The sequence below is a fragment of the Dipodomys spectabilis genome, unplaced genomic scaffold (genome assembly GCF_019054845.1).
Source record: "Dipodomys spectabilis isolate Male_0828 unplaced genomic scaffold, ASM1905484v1 ptg000145l, whole genome shotgun sequence".
Classification (NCBI taxonomy): domain Eukaryota; kingdom Metazoa; phylum Chordata; class Mammalia; order Rodentia; family Heteromyidae; genus Dipodomys; species Dipodomys spectabilis.
The window spans coordinates 4,748,310-4,773,228 of NW_024870822.1; the positions used below are offsets into that span (position 1 = coordinate 4,748,310).

The 24,919-nt window shown below is 42.3% G+C and overlaps 2 protein-coding genes across 2 annotated transcripts in view; one reads left to right on the forward strand and one right to left on the reverse strand.

Moving 5' to 3' along the window:
* Elf5 (E74 like ETS transcription factor 5) overlaps window positions 1–10,194 on the forward strand; it is a 33,020-nt gene extending 22,826 nt beyond the window's left edge. Inside the window, exons 4-7 of the mRNA XM_042691441.1 lie at window positions 2,318–2,368; window positions 6,798–6,866; window positions 8,152–8,347; window positions 8,872–10,194. Coding sequence (XP_042547375.1) covers window positions 2,318–2,368; window positions 6,798–6,866; window positions 8,152–8,347; window positions 8,872–8,968 — 413 coding nt within the window. The 3' untranslated portion in view covers window positions 8,969–10,194. The remainder of the gene's footprint in view (window positions 1–2,317; window positions 2,369–6,797; window positions 6,867–8,151; window positions 8,348–8,871) is intronic.
* Window positions 10,195–13,697: 3,503 nt separating this feature from the next.
* The window catches only part of Cat (catalase), a 36,449-nt gene continuing 25,227 nt past the window's right edge, over window positions 13,698–24,919 (reverse strand). Inside the window, exons 10-13 of the mRNA XM_042691348.1 lie at window positions 23,161–23,291; window positions 17,254–17,361; window positions 15,246–15,329; window positions 13,698–14,382 (exon numbers count right to left, since the gene is read on the reverse strand). Coding sequence (XP_042547282.1) covers window positions 14,317–14,382; window positions 15,246–15,329; window positions 17,254–17,361; window positions 23,161–23,291 — 389 coding nt within the window. The 3' untranslated portion in view covers window positions 13,698–14,316. The remainder of the gene's footprint in view (window positions 14,383–15,245; window positions 15,330–17,253; window positions 17,362–23,160; window positions 23,292–24,919) is intronic.

The following is a 24,919-nucleotide window of genomic DNA, read 5'->3' on the forward strand; positions in this document are numbered from 1 at the left end:
AGAGGTAGAGCGCTAGCCTTGAGCTGAAGAGCTGAGGGACAGTGCCCAGGCCCAGAGTTCAGGCCTCATGACCAGACCCAAAAAAAAAAAAAAGAATTCAGAGCAGTAGAGAGGGACATATTCCATCCAGAAAGAGAAGGCAGATAAGGCAAATGTCAAGTCAACCAAGTTTGTCTCCAGGCCCCAAACAGCTCCATTAGATTTCCCACCATGGTTACTTTCTTTGCCTGGAAATTGTTAAAGAAAAGAAAAAAAATAGCTGGGTGCCAGTGGCTACACCTAGCTTTTCGGGAGCCTGAGATCTGAGGATCACAGTTCAAAGCCAGCCTGGGCAGGAAAGTTCATGAGACTCTTATCTTCAATTAATGAAGAAAAAGCTGGAAGTAGTGATGTGGCTTAAGTGGTAGCATGCTATCCTTGAACAAAAATGAGCTCAAAGACAGTACCCTATAGTCCTAGTTACTTAGGAGGCTGAGATCTAAGGATCACAGTTCAAAACCAACCTGGGCATAAAAGTTTGTAACTCTATGAGTCTCATAAGACCAACATAAAAATCAGAAGTAGAACTGTGGTTCAAGTAGTAGAGCACCAACCTTGAGTGAAAAAGATAAGGAAGAGTACCCTGGACCTGAGTTCAAGTCCCAGTATAGGCATTAAAAGAAGAAAAAAGCCTGTCACTGGTCAGCTTAGGGCTCCATGCAATATGAGTAAGCCAAAGGCTGAGTACTTTCTAACAGGCTACAGCTGCTGCTTCTTATTCTAAGAACCCTCTGGAGTCATAGAACCACAGCCAATGATAGCACTTAAGGTACTCTCCAGGCCAGGAGAACTTCGTGCTGCACAAGAAAATGTTCTACTCACCAGCCTATTTCTTCTGAAATTCTTTCTTTTGTTTCATCAAACAGGCATGTGTACATATACATTGTGACCAAGGTTTACATGGTCCTAATTTTCCCATAACACATCTGTCATCCAGAAATAGTTAGCAATAGTTAGCATGGCTTGTCATTTTCAAGAGTATCTCCATTTGGATAGGTAATTAGAGCTCTGGTAGAATAGGATGAAGAACAAGGAAGTTTTGACCAGGAGAGGAACCATAGGGATTCAAGAACCATCTGGCTTGGTAGGTATTACAGGAGGATTTAACGGCCCAAATTGTGAAGCATCAGTCATTAGAGGGAGAGGTTAGAGGGAAAGATTGAGGGCAGAGGTGGCTTTCATAGTGTAGGAGAGGAACAAGCCTCCTCTGTTCTTTTCCTGATCTGATTAGCCTTTTCGATAGTCAGCTGAGGTGACATGACCAACCAACTAATGAAAACGTGGCACCAGAAACAAACACTCACAGATGGACCTGCTTCTTATCTTCTCAGTAAACAAGAGTCAGTTCTCATGTTGGAAAAACGTGTCCTTTGTCCCATCTTGCACTGTGTGTGTGTGTGTGTGTGTGTGTGTGTGTGTGTGTGTGTGTGTGTGTGTGTGTTGCACCAGCAGTAGGGTTTTTTTTGGGGGGGGAGGTGTCAGGTCGTGGGGCCTGAACTCTGGGCCTGGACATTGTCCCTCAGCTCTTCAGCTCAAGGCTAGCGTTCTACCGCTTGAGCCACAGTGCCACTTCTGGCTTTTTTCTTTTTGCTTATGTGGTGCTGAGGAATCGAACCCAGGGCCTCATGCATGCAAGGCAAGCACTCTACCACTGAGCCACCTTCCTAGCCCCCGCACCAGTAGTAGGGTTTGAACTTAAGGCCTTCTATTCTTGCTTGTCTTTTTTCATTCAAAGCTGCTGCCTACCACTTGAGCTACAACCCCATTTCTAGCTTTCTGCTGGTTAATTGGAGATAGGAGTCTCACGGATTTGTCTGCCGCTGTCTCTCATCTCCAGGCATTCTAGTTTCCAGGGTTTATAATCAGAGTAATAGACTCACAGAGTGAAGTGGGTGTTCTGCCTCGTGTCCCATTGAGAAGGACCAATAAGCTTACAGACCAAGTGACTGGCAAGACTGCACAGGAGCCATTGATCCAGCCCAGCTCAAAGCCCCACCCTCTTGGCCCCCAGCCAGCGTTCAATCCCCAGTTCTCACAAAAAAAGATCCTCAGGGGCTCTTTCCAAGTGTTCTTAGAGAACAAAGAGATTAGCCCCTCTTGGGGATGGCTTAACAAGTGGTCCTATAAGAGCTACCTGACCTCCAACTTTCCTTTTGACATAAAACCACCCCTCCCAGGGGACAATTCCTCCTCTTCTCCCAAAATGCCCTCTCCTGCCATGGCCAGTGAAAACCAGAATTGCATGCAATAGTTTGTGGATTTTCTTTTCCTTTCCCAGGTTATTCCTTTTTCAATGACACTGAAGAGACCAAAGCCACCATCAAAGACTGTAAGTAATCAAGATGGAACTACCCAAAGCTATACCCAGGCTATTGTTGGGCTTAATCGTGGGCTTCCTTATGCTTTCACAACCACATTAGAAAGCTAATGAATCCCAACAATGAAAGACTTAGAGAAGAGAGTGGGAAGAAGTAAAATAGCAAGAGCACTGGCCAAGGTCTGTGGGGCCACTGCTGGGATGTGTAGAATCCCTCCCCTCCCCAAGACTCCATTTCGCAGTCTGTAAAATGAGAGGACTCTGATGGTTTTGATGAGTTGGAGAAACAAAGTACCACTTAGAGTGGATGTCAGCAGGACAGATGCTCTAAATGCCTGTGTCATTAGGATATGCTGATTACTCAGCATTGCAGACTTCAGATTCATCTGGGCTCACTCCATACGTGAAGATAGTAATTGTAATATGACAGAGGATCTCACACGCCTTGTGATCCTGAAGACTAGCCTTCCCAGAAAGTTTGCCCTTGCAGATGGAGAAGGTTTAGAAAAGAGGACTTTGCAAATTCTATGTTCTTAAAGATGATACTGAGTCACGCACCAGTGACCTATGCCTGTCATCCTGCTACTTGGGAGGCTGAGATCTGAGGATCAAGAGTCAGAGCGGGCCTAGGCAGGAAAGTCTATGATCTCCAATTAACCAGCAAAAACCCAGAAGTGGAACTCTGTCTCAAGTGGTAGAGCACTAGCCTTGAATGAACAGCACAGGGACAGCATTCAGGCCCTGAGTTCAACCCCTAGGACCATCTCAAGAAAGAGAAAGAAAAGATGACGCTGGTTATTACTGTTGCTATTAATACTGAGTCCTATACAAAGACCCTGTCCCAGAGGATAGGAAGCAATGTGGTCCAGAGCTGGCCCTTCCCCATGGACCAGAGCAGCTGGTGATTTCCAGGGCTCTGAGAGCTGCCAGCTCTAGAGATAGACACCAAAGGACTCTCTTCCTTTAAGTCGCATTACAATCAATTGAGGATCTAGATTATTTGACCCTTGGGGTATTTCATTTGTTGTTCAGTTTGGGGGCTTTATAATAAGAACAACCAAACCCATAACCCCTCTTGTGGAGCAGGCCCTACTTCTTTCCCCATGGACCCTAGCCATTCTCACAAGAGAGAGGAAAGGGAAGGTTACAGGGTGACTGTCAAGTGCAAAGTTCCTGAGGCTAGCACAAGTTTGAACATTCAGCCATAGACCACAGCCCAGAAGAAAAGACAAGGTGGTATTCTGGGACTCCTACAGTATTACTGTTTGATCTTGAGTAAAAATTAATAGCCATTGGTTTATGAAACATGTACCATGTGCTAAGTGTGGAGCTGTGCTAAGCAGCCTTCATACCAGAACCCAGGCAATCCTCATCCTGACTCTAGCAGGTCACATTGTTAGCTCCCTTCATATCTTAGGAATCCCAAGGTTCAGAAATGCAGAGTTGTGGTTCCAACTTAACAAGTTAGAGCCTCTGCTGTATATAAATATGCATGTGCACATGTGTAAGTGTACCACACACATATGCATACCTACCCGGGCCCTTCTATTCACTCTGCTCCTCAATCAGCAGAGACTAAAGATTCAGGGTCCTCTCTAAGTCTGGGCAGAGCTTGACAATAATTCATCATAGAATGACCTTTAACTCAGCCCCTCTTAAGAGCACCAAGACCCAGCAAGCTATGAAACCATCAGAACTATCAAAGGCACAACCAGGTCCCTCTCCACTCTGTTCTTACTCTATACCTGCCTGTATCCCCACCCCCACTGCAGAAATGAGATGAAAGAGAAGCTACATCACACCCAGGAATAAAGACTGCCATGATAGGTGTGCTGCTGGCAGCCCCGTGCTCTTGAGCCTTATAGCATCCTGACACCATCCTGGCACGAGGTGGGGTCATGTGACTGAGCTGCTAGTATCCTGAAGATGTGATGAGTTTGACTGGTAAACCATGTGCCCTAGATCCCAATCTCAGCTTCTGGAGGACCCTTGACCAATAAATCAGAAGAAACCCTTTGGCCACATTTTAAGTTTCCAATCTCAAGGCCAATTAAGTGTCCAGATCACACAGACAGCAGAGTAGGCCAGGCCTCCTCTCGTCATACTCTAGGCAGCCCCAGCTGCAAGACCATGGCTGAGATGTTGTGGGGCAGGGAGAACCACAGCTAGAAACATCACCCGCATTGGCAGATTAGAAACCAAGTAGCTTCAGGATGCTGCTGAAGACCTAATAGCTGATCTTGGTAGTGGTTTGGGTGCCTGCTTAAACCTTGACATTGAGGTAGCAACTTCATCACCACTGTTACTACCAGGCAAATAAGGCCTTTAATCTAGTCCAACCCATGAGTACCTTCAAGGCCAGCACCACAGACCTGGAACAGATAGTACAGACAGAATCACCATCCCCAAAATTCCCACCATTGTTGTGATAGGAACAGATATCCATAGCATGAGTGGTTAAGATCCAATGTCTGGTTGATTGCAAATGCTCAACACACCTGAGCTGCTAAGTGGTCATTAAATGCCTATTGAGCACTTCCTTCAAGAAACACACTGAAGTAGAAATTGTAAGCATCAGCTTAGGAATGGGAGCTCTCTGGGTTTAAATCCTGGCTTCACTATCTGGATAAAAGTCTTTAAACTCTCTGGGATTCAAATTCCTCCTTCCAACAATGAAAATCACAACAATATCATACAAGACTGAGATGTCATATGTGGATCACTTACTTAATACTCCATAGAAACCAGCTGTTAATAAGAGGGATCTTTTCAGTCATGTGAGAGCAATGCTGTGGTTTATACAAAGGAGCACACAGGTGCCATGGGACTCAGAAGGGATCTAACCCAGAGGGTGGTGCTAGAAAGGCTTCTGAAAAGGGTATGTGACAGCACAAATCAACTGAGTATGAGTGATAAAGAGGAGCCTGTATGGGAGTCCTGAGAGAGCAAGCCATAGCCCATGGGGAGGAGGAGACGCTGAGGAGCAGGAAGGAATAAGGTGGGAGATCTTGATGGGATCCAGGCCTAATGAGCTGGACACAACAAAAGCAGCGCTGTAGAGTGGTTAGCTGGGGAGCAACACTACCCAGTGGCACTGAGAGAGGGCAGCTAAGGCAAGAGTTGTGTGCTTAAGACACGGTTTCCTCCCTTGATGACATAGCTCTTCCTGGGTTTCATGTCACGTACATATTAGACTGCAGAGTAGGTGTGGTTCATGTGGGACAGTGGTTGTTCAGTAACAGTTATCAAGTGCCTTCTCTATGCATGGCACTGTGCTAGAATGTTTGAAGGAATACCCATAGGAAATGCATCTTCAAAAGTGCTAGACAGAGAAGTCAATGTGTGATTATGACTGGTTCTCTGAGAGAAGATTTTTGGAGCCAAGGTTGAAAGGAACACACAGACATCTAATGACAGAGCATTCTGGGCCAAAGGAAGAGCAAATATGAAGGTGCTAGGTAGAATGAAATGCTTCCTTGAGACGCTGGAGGATGGAATGGCTAGAACAAAGCCAGGAAGGGGCTGAGAGAGGACAGTGAGATTTAATGCAGGGCTGGAGGGACAGCTCCTGTACTGCCATTAAGGAACAAAACAAAACAAAAAAACCCACACACAAAATACTCAACTTGGGGATATATATGGATATTTCAGATTGTCAAATTATAGCGTGAGTTATATACAGTTCAACCAAGTTAATGTCTTACTTCCTACCTTTTATAAGCTTCTGGACTCTATTTTCATCGTGCCTTTTTTTATCTGTATGTCACACCAAAGCCACAGAGATCTAAAACTGTGAATATTAAAATGGGGACTTCTGTATTCCATTTGGCTAGGAAGTCCTAAGTCCTCATTTGGCCCACAAGGAAGTCCCTATATGGCTGGCCAGCCATCCCCAGAATCGCCACCTCCCAAATTCCTGGCATGGGGGCCTGTCCCATGGGTGCTTTCTCCAGGCCAGCCTTTAACATTTCTCCATTATCTGGGACCTTCTTCTTCACTTCCTGTTTACCTTTGAGCATAGCCATCCTCGTGGTGAGGCCTTTCTGGAGTAGGTACTTCTCCTCCTCATTTCCTGTCTGATGTTTTGCCCCTTCATGACATTGAAAGCAATGGGCAACCTGTCCTTTATGCATGGGGGTTTGCTTGGTCCATTTGTCTTTCAAGTCCATGTGAACACATCATGCACCTATGTATTTGTTCCTGTATCCCCATATAAGCCCACATCCCAGACTGCGGCAAGTCCCCAGGTTTGAGCACACATGTTCCTTCTGAATGACACACAATGTCCTCTTTGTCCCTTCCCTCCACTGATCACGCACAGAATGCCTTAACACAGTCTCTTTTACCATAGAGGTCATCAATTAACGTATCAGTTTGGTACAGTTTGGGGTTCCAAGTGGCCTCTATATCCTTTCCACTGCTACAAGTCATTCTGTTTCAGATGCTGATTCCAACTGCTTGAAAACAAATGGCATCAAAAGTCAAGACTGCCACGGTCATAGTCGAACAAGTAAGTGCAGAGACATTCACCCGCCATTCCAAAGGCAACACAACCTACCTGAATAAGCTTTGAAAGAAGATTTAAGCCCCACCAGTTACTTCCCCAGGGAGCTAGTAAGGGAAACCATGATTGCTTTTTCATACCTGTCATCAATATCAGGGTTATTTCTTTTCACTTGAAAATGGAATTTCAACAATTAAAGGGAGGCAGTAAACCAATGTTCTAGTGTTTGTAAAGGAGGGTTTTATTTTTCCTAGTCCATTGTAGGCCCTTCTCATTGAAGTACTCAAGGGAAAATAGTGAAGAAAACACTAGGCGGTGGCAGTTCGGTGAGCCCTAACTAGCATTAAGACATCTCCCCGGGGCAAGGTGAAACTTCATCCCACAGATGAGGGTGTAGAAAGCCATCCTTTCCAAGCTCTAATCACTTGCTAACAATTAAATCACGAAACCCCCTAACCTATCCCGTAGCACTGGGACTCATCAGATAAAGAAACTAGAGAGATTTGCCTTTAGGGAGCTACAAAGAGGCAAATGCAAGACCGGTACCTAGGTAGTTGGACCTCAGAATGAGTCTCAACTATTTTATCATGGAATAAGAGAAATGCTAGCTTTTTGTGAAAAATGAAATATCAGGATAGTTGTGGGTTGTAAGATCCTAGTATATCAGTACTGCCTGTCAGAAGAACGAAAAGATCATTTCCTTCATTCTATAAAAATTAATCCACAGAAGCCAGGCACTAGCTCACACCTATAATCCCAGCACCTCAGGAAGCTGAAATCTGAGTATCACAGTTTGAAGCCAATTCGAGAAGAAAAAAAAAAAACAAGAAACCCTGCTTTACTAGCAGGGTTTACTTAGCAAACCTGCTTTACTAGCAAAAAAGCTGGAAGCAGAGGTGTGGCTCAATTGGTAGCACTATGGCCTTGTCTGAAAAAAGCAAAGCAAGAGCAAGGGGTTCTGAGTTCAAGCCCCAGAACCAGCGCGTGCGAGCGCGCGCGCGCACACACACACACACACACACACACATCATTAATCCATAGTTTCAATGAGCAAAAACAACAGAACATCTGTGAGCCACAGTGTTGTTATTGTAAATTTACAATAAACTCTGTATGTGAGTTTATCTATTGCTTTGTCAAGGAGGGACATTTCAAAGCTGAAGAACACACAATCACACTGAGAAATAACCCTGTAGAGTTTCTATTCTCCTGGGTAATGAGAAATTATATAACTTGTCTTTACTTAAAATTGAAAAAAAAATTAAGTATGTTTCCCCTTTCTTTCCAAAAGGCCTCCAAAGTTCTCATCTATGGGAATTTGTGCGAGACTTGCTTCTGTCTCCTGAAGAAAACTGTGGCATCTTGGAATGGGAAGATAGGGAACAAGGTATTTTTCGGGTGGTTAAATCAGAAGCCCTGGCAAAGATGTGGGGACAAAGGAAGAAAAACGACAGGATGACGTATGAAAAGTTGAGCAGGGCTCTGAGGTAAGTTAATAGCATAAAAATACCATGAGCCTTCAAAGACAAGTTACATAAAATGGCTAACCATAGAAAATTACCCTATTTTGCTGCTTTTTACTTGATATTGGAAAGGCCATGAGACAAAACATTGGTTCTTAGTTACAGGTGGGATTATGGCTTGTAAATTGACACACCATCATTTTTGTTCTCATTGGCAGCGTTCCCTAGGGATCACTCTAAATCCAGACCCATCCCCCCCTCTCCTCTCTCTCTCTCTCTCACTCTCTCCCTACTTTGTCTCTTTCTCCCTCTCTCTCTCTCTCTCTCTCTCTCTCTCTCACACACACACACACACACACACACACACACACATATTCTAAATGGAACATGGTAATGTTCAGTCTTGTAGATATCTGGGACAGTGTAAAAATGCAAGGAGAGCCAAAGCCCAGCTTTGTCATCTGAGAGGAGTGAAGAGAATGTATTTGTGTTCTGTTGTTTTCCTAGGGTACAAACCCTCCCCAAAGTTCTCTTCTATTTGTTTTCAGATACTACTATAAAACAGGAATCCTGGAGCGGGTTGACCGAAGGTTAGTGTATAAATTTGGAAAAAATGCACATGGTTGGCAAGAAGACAAGCTGTGATCTGTTCTGGGCACCGAGAGCATTTTATGGATTATTGTCTTTTCATAAATTGGAATGCAATCGACATTGGAAAGTCTTTATAAAAAAAAAAAAAAGCCTGCAAATGTGCTGATAAAATTTCTCCACATCTCATCTCAGCATACATTTCGATTCAGTCATCTACTTGGGGAGATTTTAGGAACTCATGAAATCTTCTTCACTCCAAAGGGAGGAAGGGGTGGTCTCTTATGGTAACTTGATTATTTTTCCCTAATGAAGTGTTCAGAGCCACAGTAGCTACTATCTGGTGCTGTCCAAAGGATAGGATCTAATTCTCATTAGAGGCATATCCAGTCCTCTGATTTCCAAGGTTCAAAGGTTTTCAGGTATTAACTGAGGCAGCTCATACAAGAAAAACAGAAATCATGATTAGTTTGTAGTTTATAGTAAAAGAGGGTAAGATGTAAGATATGTGTGCTTTAGATTTTTAAATCATCACAGTTAAATTCCATAGAAGAGTTTCTTAATAAGAGCTAAGCCATTAAGTTGGGATCAAATTGAATTTAGCCTAGGTTAATATTAAGTTTCTTAACCAGAATGTCTTTTGGACCACTTAGCAAAACTCCTATTGCTTCTCAAGTTCCACTCTTACAATTAGTCCCATTATGAATTATTACTGATATTTCCCTCCCCTATTCCTCCTAACTGGTGGCTGGCATTGAACATGCAAAGAGCTGGTCAACAGACACTTGCCTCAATTTCCAAATCACTTCTGTTTCTTTGATTCAAGCCATCAAAACTATAAAAATCAGAACCCATTGATTCTGTCTGGGGTCAAGATGTTAAATCTTTCTAAAGCTGGAAATGCCGCAACACCTTGTGATGGCCAATTAAATGTGAGTCTCTTGTTTTGTCTTTTTGCCTGGTATATACTCAAGCTCAAAAACCTATTTCCTTTAACAAAATGGCAACAGTGAATTATACCAATAAATATTCACAAGTTAGAGTCTGCACTGATACTTTCTCATCGGTTGCTGGTATGTTACAACCTGATGGACTGGCCCTGGAACTTGGACTTCACTGAGCGACAATCCCAAGCTGCAGACCTCCATGCTTAGAGTTTAACTTCTAAAGTGACTTGTTTTAAAAAAAAATGTGAATTACTGTAAAATAATCTATTTTTGGATTCATGTGTTTTCCAGGTGGATATAGTTTGTAAAACAATGTGAATAAAATATTTAACATATACATGTGTCTCTGTGTTGTTCCACTCAGAGTGGCAGGCTCAGCTAAGTATTATCAGCCTTTGATAACTCATTTCCTAGAAAGTGGGAAACGGAAGTTTTTTCCCGAACCTCAGATCATGTAAGAAATACATGGAACTGTCTTATCCACCACTTTTGATATCATAAAACAGGGTTTCCATTATCAAATGGAGCCCAGGGGCTGGCATGTGTTTCTGTTAGATGCACATAGCAGGTGTTTATTTATTTGCCTGTTGTTTTGAGGTTGTGTTTTATTTCTTACTTGGGAGTTAAATTTTACTATTTAGACATCAGGTTTACATTTTTTTTAACATATCTGGGGACTTGTGATCCATGCTTATAATCCTAACTACTCAGAAGGCTGAGATGTGAAGATTGCAGTCTGAAGCCAACCTGGGCAGACAAATCCAAGACTCATATTTCCAGTTAACTAACAAAAAGTTCGAAGTGGAGCTGTGGCTCAAGTGGTTGAATGCTAACCTTGAGTGAAAAAGCTAAGGGGCAGTGCCTAGGCTATAAGTTCATGCTCTAATACTAGAGAGAGGGGGGAAAAGTATTTTCTCAGCACTGGAGGCTAGAGGTCTGAAGTCAAAGTATTGCCAGAGCCCCACTTCCACCTGAGGCTCTGAGAAAGTACCTTTGCTTCTTCCAGCCTTTGGAACCAGGTGTTCCTTGGCCTGTGGCTGCAAAAGGCCAATCTCGGCAGCCATCATCACAGCTTGCTCTTCCTTCTCCCATTCGATCTCTTAAGACACTTCTTTCTGCACCTGGAGGAACAGGGCGATCTTATCTTGAGCTGCAAAATTCTCCCAAAAAGATTACATTCTCAAATTTCAGGATTTGAGACACGGGAGTAGGGACTATCATACGTCAGTCTGCCCTCCACACTCTTTAAAGCAGTTAAGCATATAGCTCTATAATACAGTTCATGAAAGGACTGAAATACAAGGGCTTATTCAAACTGTTACATTTTAGGAAATAATACTGAACCAAAATAACAAAAAGTAAAAACAACAGACATATGCAAATCTCACTGATCTAAAAGTTAAATAAGACAAGTTAAATACTTCTCTGTAATAAGTATTTGCAATACACTTTCCCTAGCAAACTTACTATGTCTTCATAGGTCATTGTTCTGAGTTTTTCATAACTTCAGAGATTTAGAGAACCTTCTGAATTCACTCACATTAACCTTTCACATCTTTCAAAGCTCTAAAAGGGGTTTAAAAGCCTTCAATTGTTTTATCAAAGAGTTTAAGGTAGAATTTGGCCTTTTGCCCTGTAGACAAGCCAGGAACCAAGAAGTGAAGAAATGGCCCAAGCAGTCTTTTGAGGCTTTTCTCCCAGAATGTTCTAACAAGTCCCTAAAAGTTCATTTCTTCTGACACATTACAAAGCAGCAATGCTCTTTGTCACAGAAAGAAGAGATAAATGTGTCTATTTTTTGCTCGCTTTTCAATGTCAAGCATTAACCCAATGCCTCACACTTACTAGACTAGTACTCTATTATTAAGCTACATGCTCAACCCCAAAGTAAACCATTTTAACCAAAATCCTGACCTTTACTCTGAAACTAGTCAGGTGATATTTTGCAGTGTTTCTCAAAGCCCATATGGTGTGCACCTTTTAGAAGAACAAGTTATAAGTGTGTGTGGGGGGGGGGGGGGGGGGAGTTGTTTGTTTCTTTTTTTTTTTTTCCTTTTTTTGTCGGTCATGGAGCCTGAATTCTGGGCCTGGGTGCTGTCCCTCAGCTCCTCAGCTCAAGGCTAGCACTCTACCACTTTAACCACAGCACCACATCCAGCTTTTTCTGCTTATGTGGTGCTAAGGAATCAAACTCAGGGCCTCATGCATGCAAGGCAAGCACTCTACCACTGAGCTACCTTCCCAACCTAAGTATAGATTTTTAAACATCAGAAGTATAGCTGGATCCTAGTATCTCATGCCTATAATCAGGAGGCTAAGATTTGTGGATCCTGATTTGAAGCCAGCCTGGTCACACAAATCTTACAGATTCTCACCTCCAATTAACCACCACCACCACCACCACCAACAACAACAACAACAACAAAAAAAACAGAAATGGAGGTGTGGCTCAAGTGATAGAGTGCAATCCTTGAGGAAAAAAATCAAATGAGATTGTGAAGCACTGAGTTCAAGTCCCAGTACCAAAAAAAAGTCAATTTTTAGAATGATATGCTATTCATTCACAATTGGGAATTCACTATTGAGCACAAGTACATAAATTTAATTCCTATGTCTGCAAACAGAAGAGTCACAACGTCCTGAAATGCAGGAAGAATTTAGGTAGGATAGTTTGACAGGAGAGTCAAGAAGTTGGCAGTAAAAAAGTAAGAATTTTTATCTATCTGCTAGTGGCCTAGTAGTTTTGTAAAGGTCACATCTCAGGAAGTTGAGAGTTAGCACAAATCATGTTTATCTTTATTGTTCTGTAGTACTGGGCCTTGTGTATGCTAGGCAAATGCCCTACCACTGAACTACATCCCCAGCCACTGATTAGTTGGGGTTTATTTTTGTTGTTGTTTTGAGACAGAGTCTCACTATGTTATTCAAGCTGGTCTTGAACTTGCTATGTAATCCAGGCTGGCCTCAAATTTGAGAACCTCATGCCTCTGCCTCCCAAGTGCTGGGATTATGAGTGAATTCAAACTAATTTTGGAAATGAAGGTAGGAAGAGGATTTGCAACCAAAAGGTGTTTTCATTTAGAGTTCAGAATTCACCCTTAAAGTCTTCCATGTGATTTTCAAGAACAAGAGGCAAATAGGATTTTTTTTTTTAAATAAGAAAGTAACTGGGCCTGGTGCCAGTGGCTCACATCTGTAATCCTAGCTACTCAGAAGGCTGAGATCTGAGGATCGAGACTCAATGCCAGCCTTAGCAGGAAAGTCCTTGAGACTCTTATCTCTAATTAACCACCAGGAAACTGGCATAGCACTGTGGCTCAAGTGGTAGAGCACTCGCCTTGAGCTGAAGAGCTCAGGGACAGCACCCAGGCCCAGAACTCCAGCCACATGACCTAAAAAACAAAAGGAGGAGGAAGAAGAAGAGCAGGAAGAAGGAGGAGGAGGGGAAGAAGAAGAAAAGGAGGAAGAGGAGCAGGAGGAAGAGGAGGAAGTGGAAGAAGAAGAGGAAGAAGAGGAAGAGTAGGAGGAGGGGAAGAAGAAAAGGAGGAAGAGGAGGAGGGGGAGGAGAACAAGGAGGAGGAGGAGGAGGAGAAAGTAACTGGGGTTATGAAGGGTTATTTTTAAACTCTCAAGAAGTAATTTAGCTTACAGATAAGAGATATAAGTGGTGTACAAAGTTAGGACATGTGCTATTTCCTAAGTGTTCCAGAAGGCTGTTTGGAAGACTACTTAACACAGTAACTGGTTACATCAGCCCTTTCATATTTAAGGGTAAACAACTAACACAGACAATCACATTCCAAAGTATATATGAAGCCAAAAGAAATCAAACACCATTCTTCTCTTCTTACATACAGATTATTTTATTGTAAAAATGTAAGCAATCATATCCAGAAGGATGCTGTGTTAGCATAAATGCAAGTTCAAGTGAGAAAAAAAATCTGATCATTACAAATAGGAATAAACATCAAACTATCATGGTCTAAGTTTGTTTTCTTTTCCTGCAGACACTGACAGATACATTGTCTTTTTCCTATAAGGACCTTAGAAAAATAAAAATTTTTGAATGGATCATTTTTATCTTTTCTCAGATAATTATCGTCATTTTTATATAATAGGCCATGAGGTGATAGGCAGACTTACTGATTTCACCAAGTTTTTTTTAATCAAACAAAATCATATCTCTGACTAGAAACTTTCCTACTAGTCATTTTAAATGAATAATCCAACCAACTTCCATGTGCAACTAGTTAAATGATCTGTAAGCCCTAACCTTTAATTTCCCCTAGGGAAACAGCATTAAAAGTATTGCTAGAGAAATCTGGATTTTCATTTTAAAGACATTAGCTTTCAGGTGTGCATCTTAGCACTGAAGAACCTTCCAACCAGTGGTGATCAGATGACAGGTGAAAGTTGTGCTTTTCCCAGGCGAGGCTCTGCCAGGAGGAGGCCCAGAGCTCACAGGTTAGATTTCTCCTTTGCAGCCAAGTGAGACCCCACCTGTGTATAGGTGTGAATGGCGTTCTGTGTAAAGATAAAACAGAAAACAAAAAATAAACAAGCTAGCAGCAGGTCAATGAACTCATGGGCAGTAACTTATGATTGATCTTCACTTTAATTTGAACACAAATAAAAATAAGAATTCAAAATTCATTCACTATAAGCAGTTTTACATTGTCCAGAGCAAAAATTTTGTAAAGATGTTCTTCATATCTCAAATGAATTTCTCAATGGCTGTTTAAAAAAAAAAATCTATTAGGGCCTGGGAAGGTGGCTCAGTGGTAGAGCGCTTGCCTTGCATGCATGAGGCCCTGGGTTCGATTCCTCAGCACCACATAAGCAAAAAGAAAAAAGCTGGAAAGTGGCACTGTAGCTCAAGTGGAAGAGCATTAGCCTTGAGCTGAAGAGCTCAAGAGGGACAGTGCCCAGGCCCAGAGTTCAGGCCCCATGACCAGACACCCCCCCCCAAAAAAAAATCTATTAGGCTGGCATCAGTAGCTCACACTTATGATCCTGACTACTCAAAAGGCTCATATCTAAGGATCTCTATTTGAAGCCAGACCAGGCAGGAAAATCCCTGTGACTCTTGTCTCCAGTTAACCACCGAAAAGCTAGAAATGGAAATGTGGCTCAAGTGGTAGAGTACCATCCTTGAGTGAAAAAAGCTAAGGGATAGTACCGGGGCCCTGAATTCAAACCCCAGTGAAGGAAGGAAAAAGAAGGGAAGGGGCAGGGAGGGGAAGGGAAGGGAAGGGAGGGGAAGAGGGGAAGGGAAAAGTTATGTGTTATATGGAATGATCCCTGAAGAGAACAATGCTAAAGGGAAACCAAAGTACATCTTTTCCATCTACACATCCCCTGCCACAGCTGAGCCGGGCTGGGCTCACCTTAGACTTCTCAGTATTGTACTTGTCCAAAAGAACCTGGATTCGGGCCCCATAGTCAGGGTGGACATCAGTGAAGTTCTTCACCTGGAACATTAGAAGCACAAAGTAAGTGTGGCCTAGCCCCTATGAACTCCCAGTGTCTCTGTCCCTGTGTTTCCTCCATAGGAGGCTGTCCCACTTGGTATTTATCAAGCACATTTTGAAGAAAGCCTTGGGGATCTGGAGATAAAAATCTACCATGAGTGGCTGAGCGACCTTGGGTAAGTCACTTAACTTACCTGAGCTATAGTGTCTCTCCCCCTAAGTGAGCAAAACAATGTGCCTATGTGTCTATCATATAAGAGAGTAAATATTTGGTCTTTGTCCTAGGAGGCCCTCAAAACTTCCTGTCTTCTTGTGCTACTGAGATGACTCATGGAGGACCTAGAGCTGGTGCCAAAAAGAGCAAGCGTGTGTCTAAAATGTTGGAACCTCCAGTCTCACTGGTGGATTTCCAGGGAAGACAGAGGAACTGGAGACTGGGTTGAATCAGCTATGGCCAATGATATGATCAGCCACCCTATGTGGTGAGACCTCCATAAGACCCCATACCACAAGGATCAGGACACTTCTTGGTGTGAGAAGCCCTTCCTACTCACCTCTCTTCTATTCTGTTCGTTCAACTCATTCCATTCCATTGATTCAACTAATTTCCTGAGTTGTATTCTTTATAACAAATGGGCGATCCCAAATAAAGTGACTTCCATGAGTCATTCTAATCCACTATGAAATCTGGGGAGTACAAGGATTCCTGAATCTGAGTCCGCACTTGGGTAGCTGGAATATCTCATTTGTCATCTAAAGTGGGAGCAATCTTATAAAGTTGCTGAATCCTCTATCTGGGGGTTCTGACACTAATTCCAGGGATTACTGTCAGAGCTGAATGAACTGCATAACACCCAGTTATTGTCAGAGAATCAGAGAATTGCTTGTTGGGGAAGGAAGGGGCCAAATGCAACACTCACAATCAACTTCATAGAATATTAATGAGAAAAGCACAGGTGGGAGGAGTTGCAGTTACTTGTGAAGAGCTGACACTGGTAGTGCTGGGCCACACCACTGATGTCAGGCTGGAATCCCTGACATTGGCTGAGGCCCAGCAGCAGGAGATGGCATCACCAGCCTACAGGAAGCCCATGCAAGAGAACACTTCCAAGGCCCTGAGCCCAGTTTTGCCACTTACAAGCTGTTTTAACCATTCTTCTAGTTACAACCTACTCTGCATATGTCACTGAGCACCATCAGGCTATCCGCACACCCTTCACTCATGCCCTTGAACAGAAAAGTTACAACAAGGCACCAGGATATAAAAGGATTCCTAACTTTACCAAATGTGTATGCCTATTGCATGCCAGAAAACCAGAATCAAAGGGTTTCGCATAGCTCAGTGAGAGGCCATCAGAATCACCCTAGGCCTCTATGGAAAATGTTCATCTCACCTTGTTAGAGCAGCTCAGTTCAGTTCTCCCCCACCCTCCTGCCCCCAGAAAATAGGCAAAGTTGTGTCTGAATGAGGGTCAAGGTGTCATAATATTAAGACTGTAGGCAGTCTTCAAGTCACAAATTTCCAATTACTATTTTTTATCATCGAAACCTTAAGCACAACTGTAGCAGAGCCATATTTTGATATCACACACTTATGATCTTGCACAGAAATGGAATTAGATAACACAGGAGAGAATCTACCCTGAACCCAACTAAATTATTACACACTGGAAAATGGTTAAGATCAGCAAATATACTATACCAGACAAAACATGAAGAGAAATCAATCAGAAGCTGAGCAGAGATTCTTAGAAGGAGGGGAATAGAGGAGAAGGAAGGGGTAGGGAGGGGAAGGGAGATTCTTTTAGCTCAAGTAAAATAGCAATGACAACTCACTTTGTAAGTTTTCTCCCTTGCAAGATAGTTCTGCATTATTTTCTTGTGCCAGCAGGTGTCACCCTTCAGTACACCAAGACCAACTCACCGCTTTCTTCTGGATGAAAAGTTGTGCATCTTTCAGATGACCAGCAATGTTCTCACACAGGCGCTTCCTCTCCTCCTCACTTAGCACTTTCGTATAGAAATCCCTCACCTGCTCAGCAATAGGAGAGGGTGAAGAATCAAATAACCCATTTATCACAAGCAGAACTGACCCCGAATGTTACTTTTGAAATGTATGAGTCATCATTTTTTTAATTGAAGAATTTAAACTCACATATGTTGAGTGCTTCACTTTTTGTCTTGCATTCACTTTTGGAAATAGCTGCTAACTGCTTTCAAATAATATTCTTTGCAGTCAGTGTTTATAAATTTCTTATAAGCAGAATTAAATACCTTACTACATTCTTAATACTGACAAGTCCAGAATGAGCAAACTCCTTTCAATGTAAATTTAGCATAATCCAACCTTTGATGAATTCACCCAGAAATAGGGAATTTTAATTAATTCATTTAAATTAATTTCGATCTTTAATTATTCAGAAGCCAAGATTTGTTAAACAAGACTGATATTAATAGTGATAAACTGCTTAGATTATTGGGATTACCTCCAAAATGCATGCCAATAACAATAGATAGGAGCTTACTGCCAGGTATATGAGGGCTAGTAGCCTCTGCTAAATTCAGAAACCTAAGTTGTAGAAATGATTTTACTCGAACATTTCATTGATTCATTTCAAAAATGTTTACGGAGGGGCTGGGAAGGTGGCTCAGCGGTAGAGCGCTTGCATGCATGAGACCCTGGGTTCGATTCCTCAGCACCACATAAGCAGAAAAAAAAAGCCAGAAGTGGTGCTGTGGCTCAAGTGGTAGAGTGTTAGCCTTTAGCTGAAGAGCTGAGGGACAGCGCCCAGGCCCAGAGTTCAGGCCCCATGACCGGACCCAAAAAAAAAAATGTTTACAGAGTCAACTACCTATAATATATCAAGTTCTCTTCTACATACTATTCTATTAATGTATTTATAAGGTCCAATAATATCTTGTTATCCCATGATAAATCCACAAAGTATTGCAATAAGCATCACTTTTCTAAGTTATCAGGGTGCAGTTACATTTTTTTAAATTTGCAGCAAAGTTTAAATCTGACAGCAAAGTTTTAAAAATCAGACTCTGAATAGTATTTGAAAACTTCCTCACATCTAGCTCCAACTCACTAGCTGTCTCTTCAGCTATACTTAACATTAAGCAACCATTGTTGAATTTTCATCCAAGACTACATTTTTTTCTTTCTAGATTTGGTTGTGTTCCAAATCTACCTTATTTTTTCCTCTCATATTCTATTTTTGTCTTATACATAATACTCATTTTTGTCCTCCTTCAAATTGTACCCATGCTTATTTCAGATAATCACATGTATAATGCATCTCTCTATCTATGACATGTCTCAGAGCATTGGATTTGCTTGTACATATTGCAATGTGTCCCTGTGATATGTCTTCAAAGGAATTTTCTTACATAGGACACAAGATGTGCCCTATTTGAAATAACATCTTCATGTGGTGATTATCTCATCATCTCTACCAAGGCCTAGGAAGGTCCACTGCTTCATGTGTACCTTGGATCAGGACCTTTTGGGTGGAAGAAGAGTGCAGATTCTCAGCACTGATGGCTTCCATCACACTGGATTCAAAGCTGAATTCTCATACTAGTCTCTGCATTGGGGTGGCCTTTCCTGGCCCTCATCACTTTGTCAAGGGATGGGTGGCATATGCATATAATCCTAGCTACTCAAGAGACTGAGATCTGAAGTTCAAGATTTGAAGCCAGCTAGGGCAAGAAAGTCTGAGACTCTTATCTCCAACTAACCAGTAAAAGGCCGAAAGTAGAGCTGTGGCTCAAGTGATAGAACATGAGTGTTGAGCAAAAGAGGTAAGAGACAACACTGAGACCCTGAGTTCCAACAGGGAGAGAAAGAAATAGAGAGACAAACAGAGAGACAGACAGAGAGATAGAGAGACAGAGAGACAGAGAGACAGAGAGTCCAGTGCTATAACACATGGATCCAAAGATTTAACTCTTAAACCTCCTGAGGCATTAAATCACCCGATGGGGCAAACAGTTCTCTTCATCCCCAGTGGAAACTGTGACTCCATTTTCTTTCTGGAACTTGGAGGTAATGTAACTTTTATCTGCACTGCATCATCTTTTTCAAAATATTTTTTTGTTAGTAGTGGGGCTCTAACTCAGGGTCTAGGCACTGTCCCTGAGCTCTTCTGCTCAAGGCCAGTACTCTATCACTTTGAGCCACAGCACCACTTCTTTTTCAAAATATTTAATCAAGTATATTGATGTAGGGAATAAAAAAAAAGTATCTGTGTCACCTGTCTTCCATTCTGGACTAAAAGGGATTTTTTTTTTTAAATATCTCCAGTGTTGCACTATGACCGGCTTGTCATGAGAACCAGCTACCAATTCCCAGGAACTTTCTTTTCCTGTGGTGCTGGGAATTGAACCCAGGGCTTGTGTATGCTAGGTGCACACTCTACCTCTGAACTACGTCCTCAGCTCTTGTGAACAAATTATTAAATGTGGTCTTTATAACAATTAAAGTCATAAGCTTTCAATGAAATAGCAGTACAAAGAGACACAGTTAAGTACTCAAAACATGATTCCTCAGTAGACACAACCCTGATTCAACCACTCAATCAACAGGTAACAGCACTCTCACCTCAGAAGTTCCCCTTACCAGGGCCCCTCCCAGTCACTGTGTACACTCTTCTCAGAGAAAATGTTTTAGACCTCAATACCATAAATATATTTTGGTTATCATTAGGTCTATAATTTTTCTGTCTGGCCTTTTTTATTGCTATCGTGTTTGTAAGATTCATCCATAAAATAGCTTTATTGCAGCTGGGTGCTGGTGGCTCACGCCTATAATCCTAGCTACTCAGGAGACTGAGATCTGAGGATCATGGTTCAAAGCCAGCCCGGGCTGGCTTTACATATGAAATAGGTAAATTTACATATGAAATAGTTTGCTTGTAATCTTAGGTTCTCTTTTCTACCAAAGACAATTTGTGTTTGCTTCTGGCAGGTAGTTAGCATGGAGAGAGATCACTTATGAAATTATGACATTTTGTTGTTGTTTCCTCCACACCCTGCTTAAAACACCCCCCTCAAGACAGACCGCAGAAACTAGAATTCCTCTTCCTTGACACAGGTCACAGGAACCCTACTCTTTATCACCTTTTCTGTCTTCCAGCCTGTCATAAAGAAATTCTGGGTTCTCTCCTTGTGGGAGAGTAGATGGTAATACCCTCCTCATTCCATAGGGGTCCTGCCCACACCCTGGAGGGTGGGACGCCCCACAGACAGGCTCACTAGCAAGAATTCTGGACAGATAGGCTGGACTTGGTTTCTCCAAGCCTGTTTGCATTGCCTATACAATAAAGTCTTAATATTTTTTTAAAAAAAACCAAAGGAAGGTTTACAGATCTTTCAGATAGCCAAACACAGGAAGATTCCTGAAGTATGGCACTCCCAGAGAAGGCCTAGGAACTCTGCTCCCCTTCTTCCAAACCTTGTCCTATGCAAGGATTCACTTGTATCCTTTGTACACTGTGAGCATGATGCCCTGACTTCTGTCAGCCGCTCAAGTAAATTAACCAAACAAGCCTGAGGAAGGGGTTATGGATACCCCAATTTGTAATCCATCCGATAGAAGCAAGGATTCCACTGGAACATGGGCATTAACTAGAGGCCGCCTCTTTGGCACACTCTGCACTCCAAGTTTGTCCTTCCAGCTCATGAAATGGCTAGAAACTCTGCTCAGCTTCTTGAAAAGTGCTTGCCTAATAATAAATGAGTCTGACAGCGTAACCAGTGTCAGGCTTGCCTTGCCGTATGTGTGTGTGTGTGTCTGTGTGTCTGTGTGTCTGTGTGTGTGTGTATAATTTCTTTTTTGAATCCCTTTGGTCTCTTAAATCCATACTTCGTTAGTTCTCCAAAGACTTCAACAACCAAATGTTTCCTGTGTTTTATCTCGATTTCCAGTGTTCTCCACTACAGGACAGGTGTGTATCGAGCAAGTCTTCCACAGACAGATGTGCAAGTCCAGGTAAATCATCACTAAGGAAATAAATCTGAGCCTTCTTATGTATTTTGCATTGGCTCTTATAATACACAATTATGCTGTGAACCCACAACAGGCTCATGACGAGGACTCCTATGTGGGGATTAAAAAAAAAAAACTTGACAAAATAAGGATCCTACAGTAACTTTTAATGTGGAAGTATACCCTCATGTTATAGGAGTTACATGAACTGATTTAGTACCTAACTTGACCTCACAACAAAATTCTTTGGTAGACAAGGAGACTGCTTTAATTCATAGTGCCACCTGCATCACTACAACCAAGGCAGTTATTATAAACAGCCTGTAGAATCTATTTTAACTTCATCTAATTATGGCTAATATCCTACAATAAAATACCATACATGAACACACACACACACTCATACACATACACACAAAATTTTTCCAAAGATACCATCATGGTAAATTAATTCATGTATTCAAGTATAGTTACATGGAATCCACACTTGTAACTTGAGACACTAGAAGTAGGTTGTAATCTACCATAAATACTAAATTCAGCATAGACTACCACACAGAACCTGCAGAGGTGAGGAAGCCTTTTTCTTCAAAGGCCACTGGTATATGATGTAACTGGTATGGATGCTTATCCTGCTATGAAAAAAGCACCCACCTGTAGTTGTCTTGGCTGAGCCAGATCCTATAATTGCTTGGGATTTACATGATTTGAAAGCCAAACCCTCCTCATCCTTGTGTGTGACTACACTTTTAACTTGGTTCTGCTATTGCAGGTGGTATACGTTACACAGGACATATCAATGCTCGTGGTGCCTGCAAAATGGACGAGCACTTGACCTGGGTTAACTGTAGGTGGACCAAAGTCCCAGCCTGCAACCTGCAAGGATCAGCCAGTTCACATCTGAGACAGAAAAACGAAGAGAAGAGTGAAAGGCAACTAAAACAGGAAAGGGTAATAATAAGCCATAAAGGAGAGTTAGGCCATGGGCATGGCCTGAGAGAAGGCAGGCAGAGGGAAGAACAATGAGGAGCCTCCTTGGGAATGATGGATTAGCATTGGGAAGTAGAATCAACAGATGGAATGCAGCTGGGTCACCTGCAGCAAGAGCTAAGAGGTAGGACCACGCACACTCTTGCTGCTGAGGAGCCTACACTTATGTTGTTTTCTTTCGTTTTGGATTTTTACAATGCAGCAATTGAACCTAAGACCTACATGCCAGGCAAGCAATCTACTGTTGAGCTACATCCCCAATCAGGGCTACTTTGCCCAGATGCTTAGATGTGCCTGTAAGGATGGAGAACTTCCCAGTTTCTCAGATCAAATTCCCCAACAACCCCTACAGTATCCATTCAATAAAAGTCAGAGGAACTCAGAGGAATCTCCACATTCTTTTTTCTTTTTGCCAATCCTGGGGTTTGAATTCAGGGTCTGGGCACTGTCCCTTAGGTTTTTCACTCAAGGCTGATGATGCCCTACCACTTGAGCCACAGCTACACTTCCAATTTTTGTTTGTTTGGTTGAGGTTTAGGGGGCAGGTGTTATTGACTGGAGTTAAGAGTATCCTAGACTTTGCTGCCTGAACTGGCTTTGAATCTCCATCTTCAGATCTCAAGCTCTTGAGTAGCTAGGATATAGGCCTGAGCCGCAGGCAACTAAAAGCTCCACATCTTGAAAGGAAAGGATAGGATGACACAATTCTTTGACTTCATCCAATAAAGGGCCTGATTTACTCATGGAGGTAGGTCTTTTCAAAGACACTTAAAAGGAAGGGAAGAGGAGAACAAGAACTGACAAAAGGAATTATCCAGCAACCTCCACCACAGTCCAGGAAGCCATTACCTGAGTGACATTATCTTCATTGGCACTGTTGAAGCGCTTCACGTCCATAGAGCACTGGGTGTTGTGCTCCAGAGCTGAGCCCTGCTCCTGAGGAGCACTGAAGCTGTTGGGGTAGTAGTTTGGAGCACCACCTTCAAAGAAAACCACAGAGTCACTTAGGAAGACAAGAGAAGCAAATTATCAATGTGGAGAGAAGCAAATTCAAAGGATACACAGGTAGGTAGCAATACACATGCCACACACTGGCACATTTTCACTTTCTAGGTTTAGATACAGTAATGGAAAAGTCTCAGCTCAGGCTGCCATCTTTAAATGCTCCCATGGGCTGTGTCACTCTGCGGCTGCATGAGGCCCTCTCAAAGGCTTCTCAACATGTCCCAGGTCACCAAGTCACTTGATGCCACTGAACAGGGTGAAGAGGGTTCGTTGTTTGTGTGTGCTGGTAATGAGGCTTGAACTTGGGGGCTGAGCTATTTTGCTCAAGACTGGCACTCTAACTAACACTTGAGACACCCCTCTACTTGCAGATTTTGCTGGTTAATCAGAGATAAGAGTTTCTCATATTTGTCTGCCTAAACTGGCTTCAAGCTTCAATCCTCAGATCTCAGCCTCCTGAGTAGCTAGGATTACAGGTGTGAGCCATCAGCTGTCAAGACAGTTTTAAAAGGTTTCTTCTTCATTTGTCTGTTCTGAATGAAGAGAGGGAGGGGAAGGGAGAATTCAGTCATAGTATTCAATACGAAGTTAAGAAAAATGAGGGGAAGGGCTAAATTGGGAGAGATAGAGGAGAATGATGAGAGAGGTAACATGGATCAAGATTCATTATATTCATAAAGTGATCCATTGAATGGTAACTCCTTCACACAACTACTTAAGATAATAATTTTTAGAAAGGTTTGATCTTCTGGCATTGAGATCAGATCCAACCACATACTTCATCTGAGAGTTTCATTTCAATGGGTTCCATTCAAACACTGAGTTTCAGAACTGTTGGGGGCAACTGAGGCGTTTGGGCCTCATCCTTCCATTACAGAACAAATCTCAAGACAGCCGCCAGCTCTCCCAGAAATAGCACTGGTATGAGACAGAAACTCGGCTGTCTGTCTTCATCCAAGGCTCGTTACATGTTCCTAAGATTCCAGGTATCTGACTTCACTGTAATGACACAACTCTAGTAAATTCTAACTTCACATTCTTCTACAAACTGGTAAAAGGGAGTGTTTTTTTTTAATATATTTTATTTGTAATATGTCAGCACTCATTTATCTAGACTTATAGAAGTGGTGACAGATATAACCCAAGTATTTTTATGACTTCTGGAATAAATTATGAGGCTTTCTCTTTAGTTTACAAACTATACTCCACTTTGGCCCCTACAAGTGTGGCCACGAAATAGAGTGGTTTGTATGCAACCTGGCTCCCTGCAGAACAGAGTGCCCACATTGGACAATCAGGAGATGCTATCCAGCACACTAGCAAGTGGGGTTGTAGGGGGAAGACCCCAGACCACTGTGGAACACTGTGATTAGCTCAAGAAATTTGTCTTGGGTCAATCACGTCTACATAAAAAGTGTTTTCTACACTAAGAATTTGCTCTTTGGCATGTAGCTATTTGAGTAATTTAAAAATTGTATTTCCAAATAAGCTGACCTTTACTCATGGTGGGAGCTGTCTTCAAGGCACTGACTACTAGGAACAATCATACTCATTCATTGAGCTGCAGGAACACAGACCAAAGGCTCTACTTCCAATACTAGGT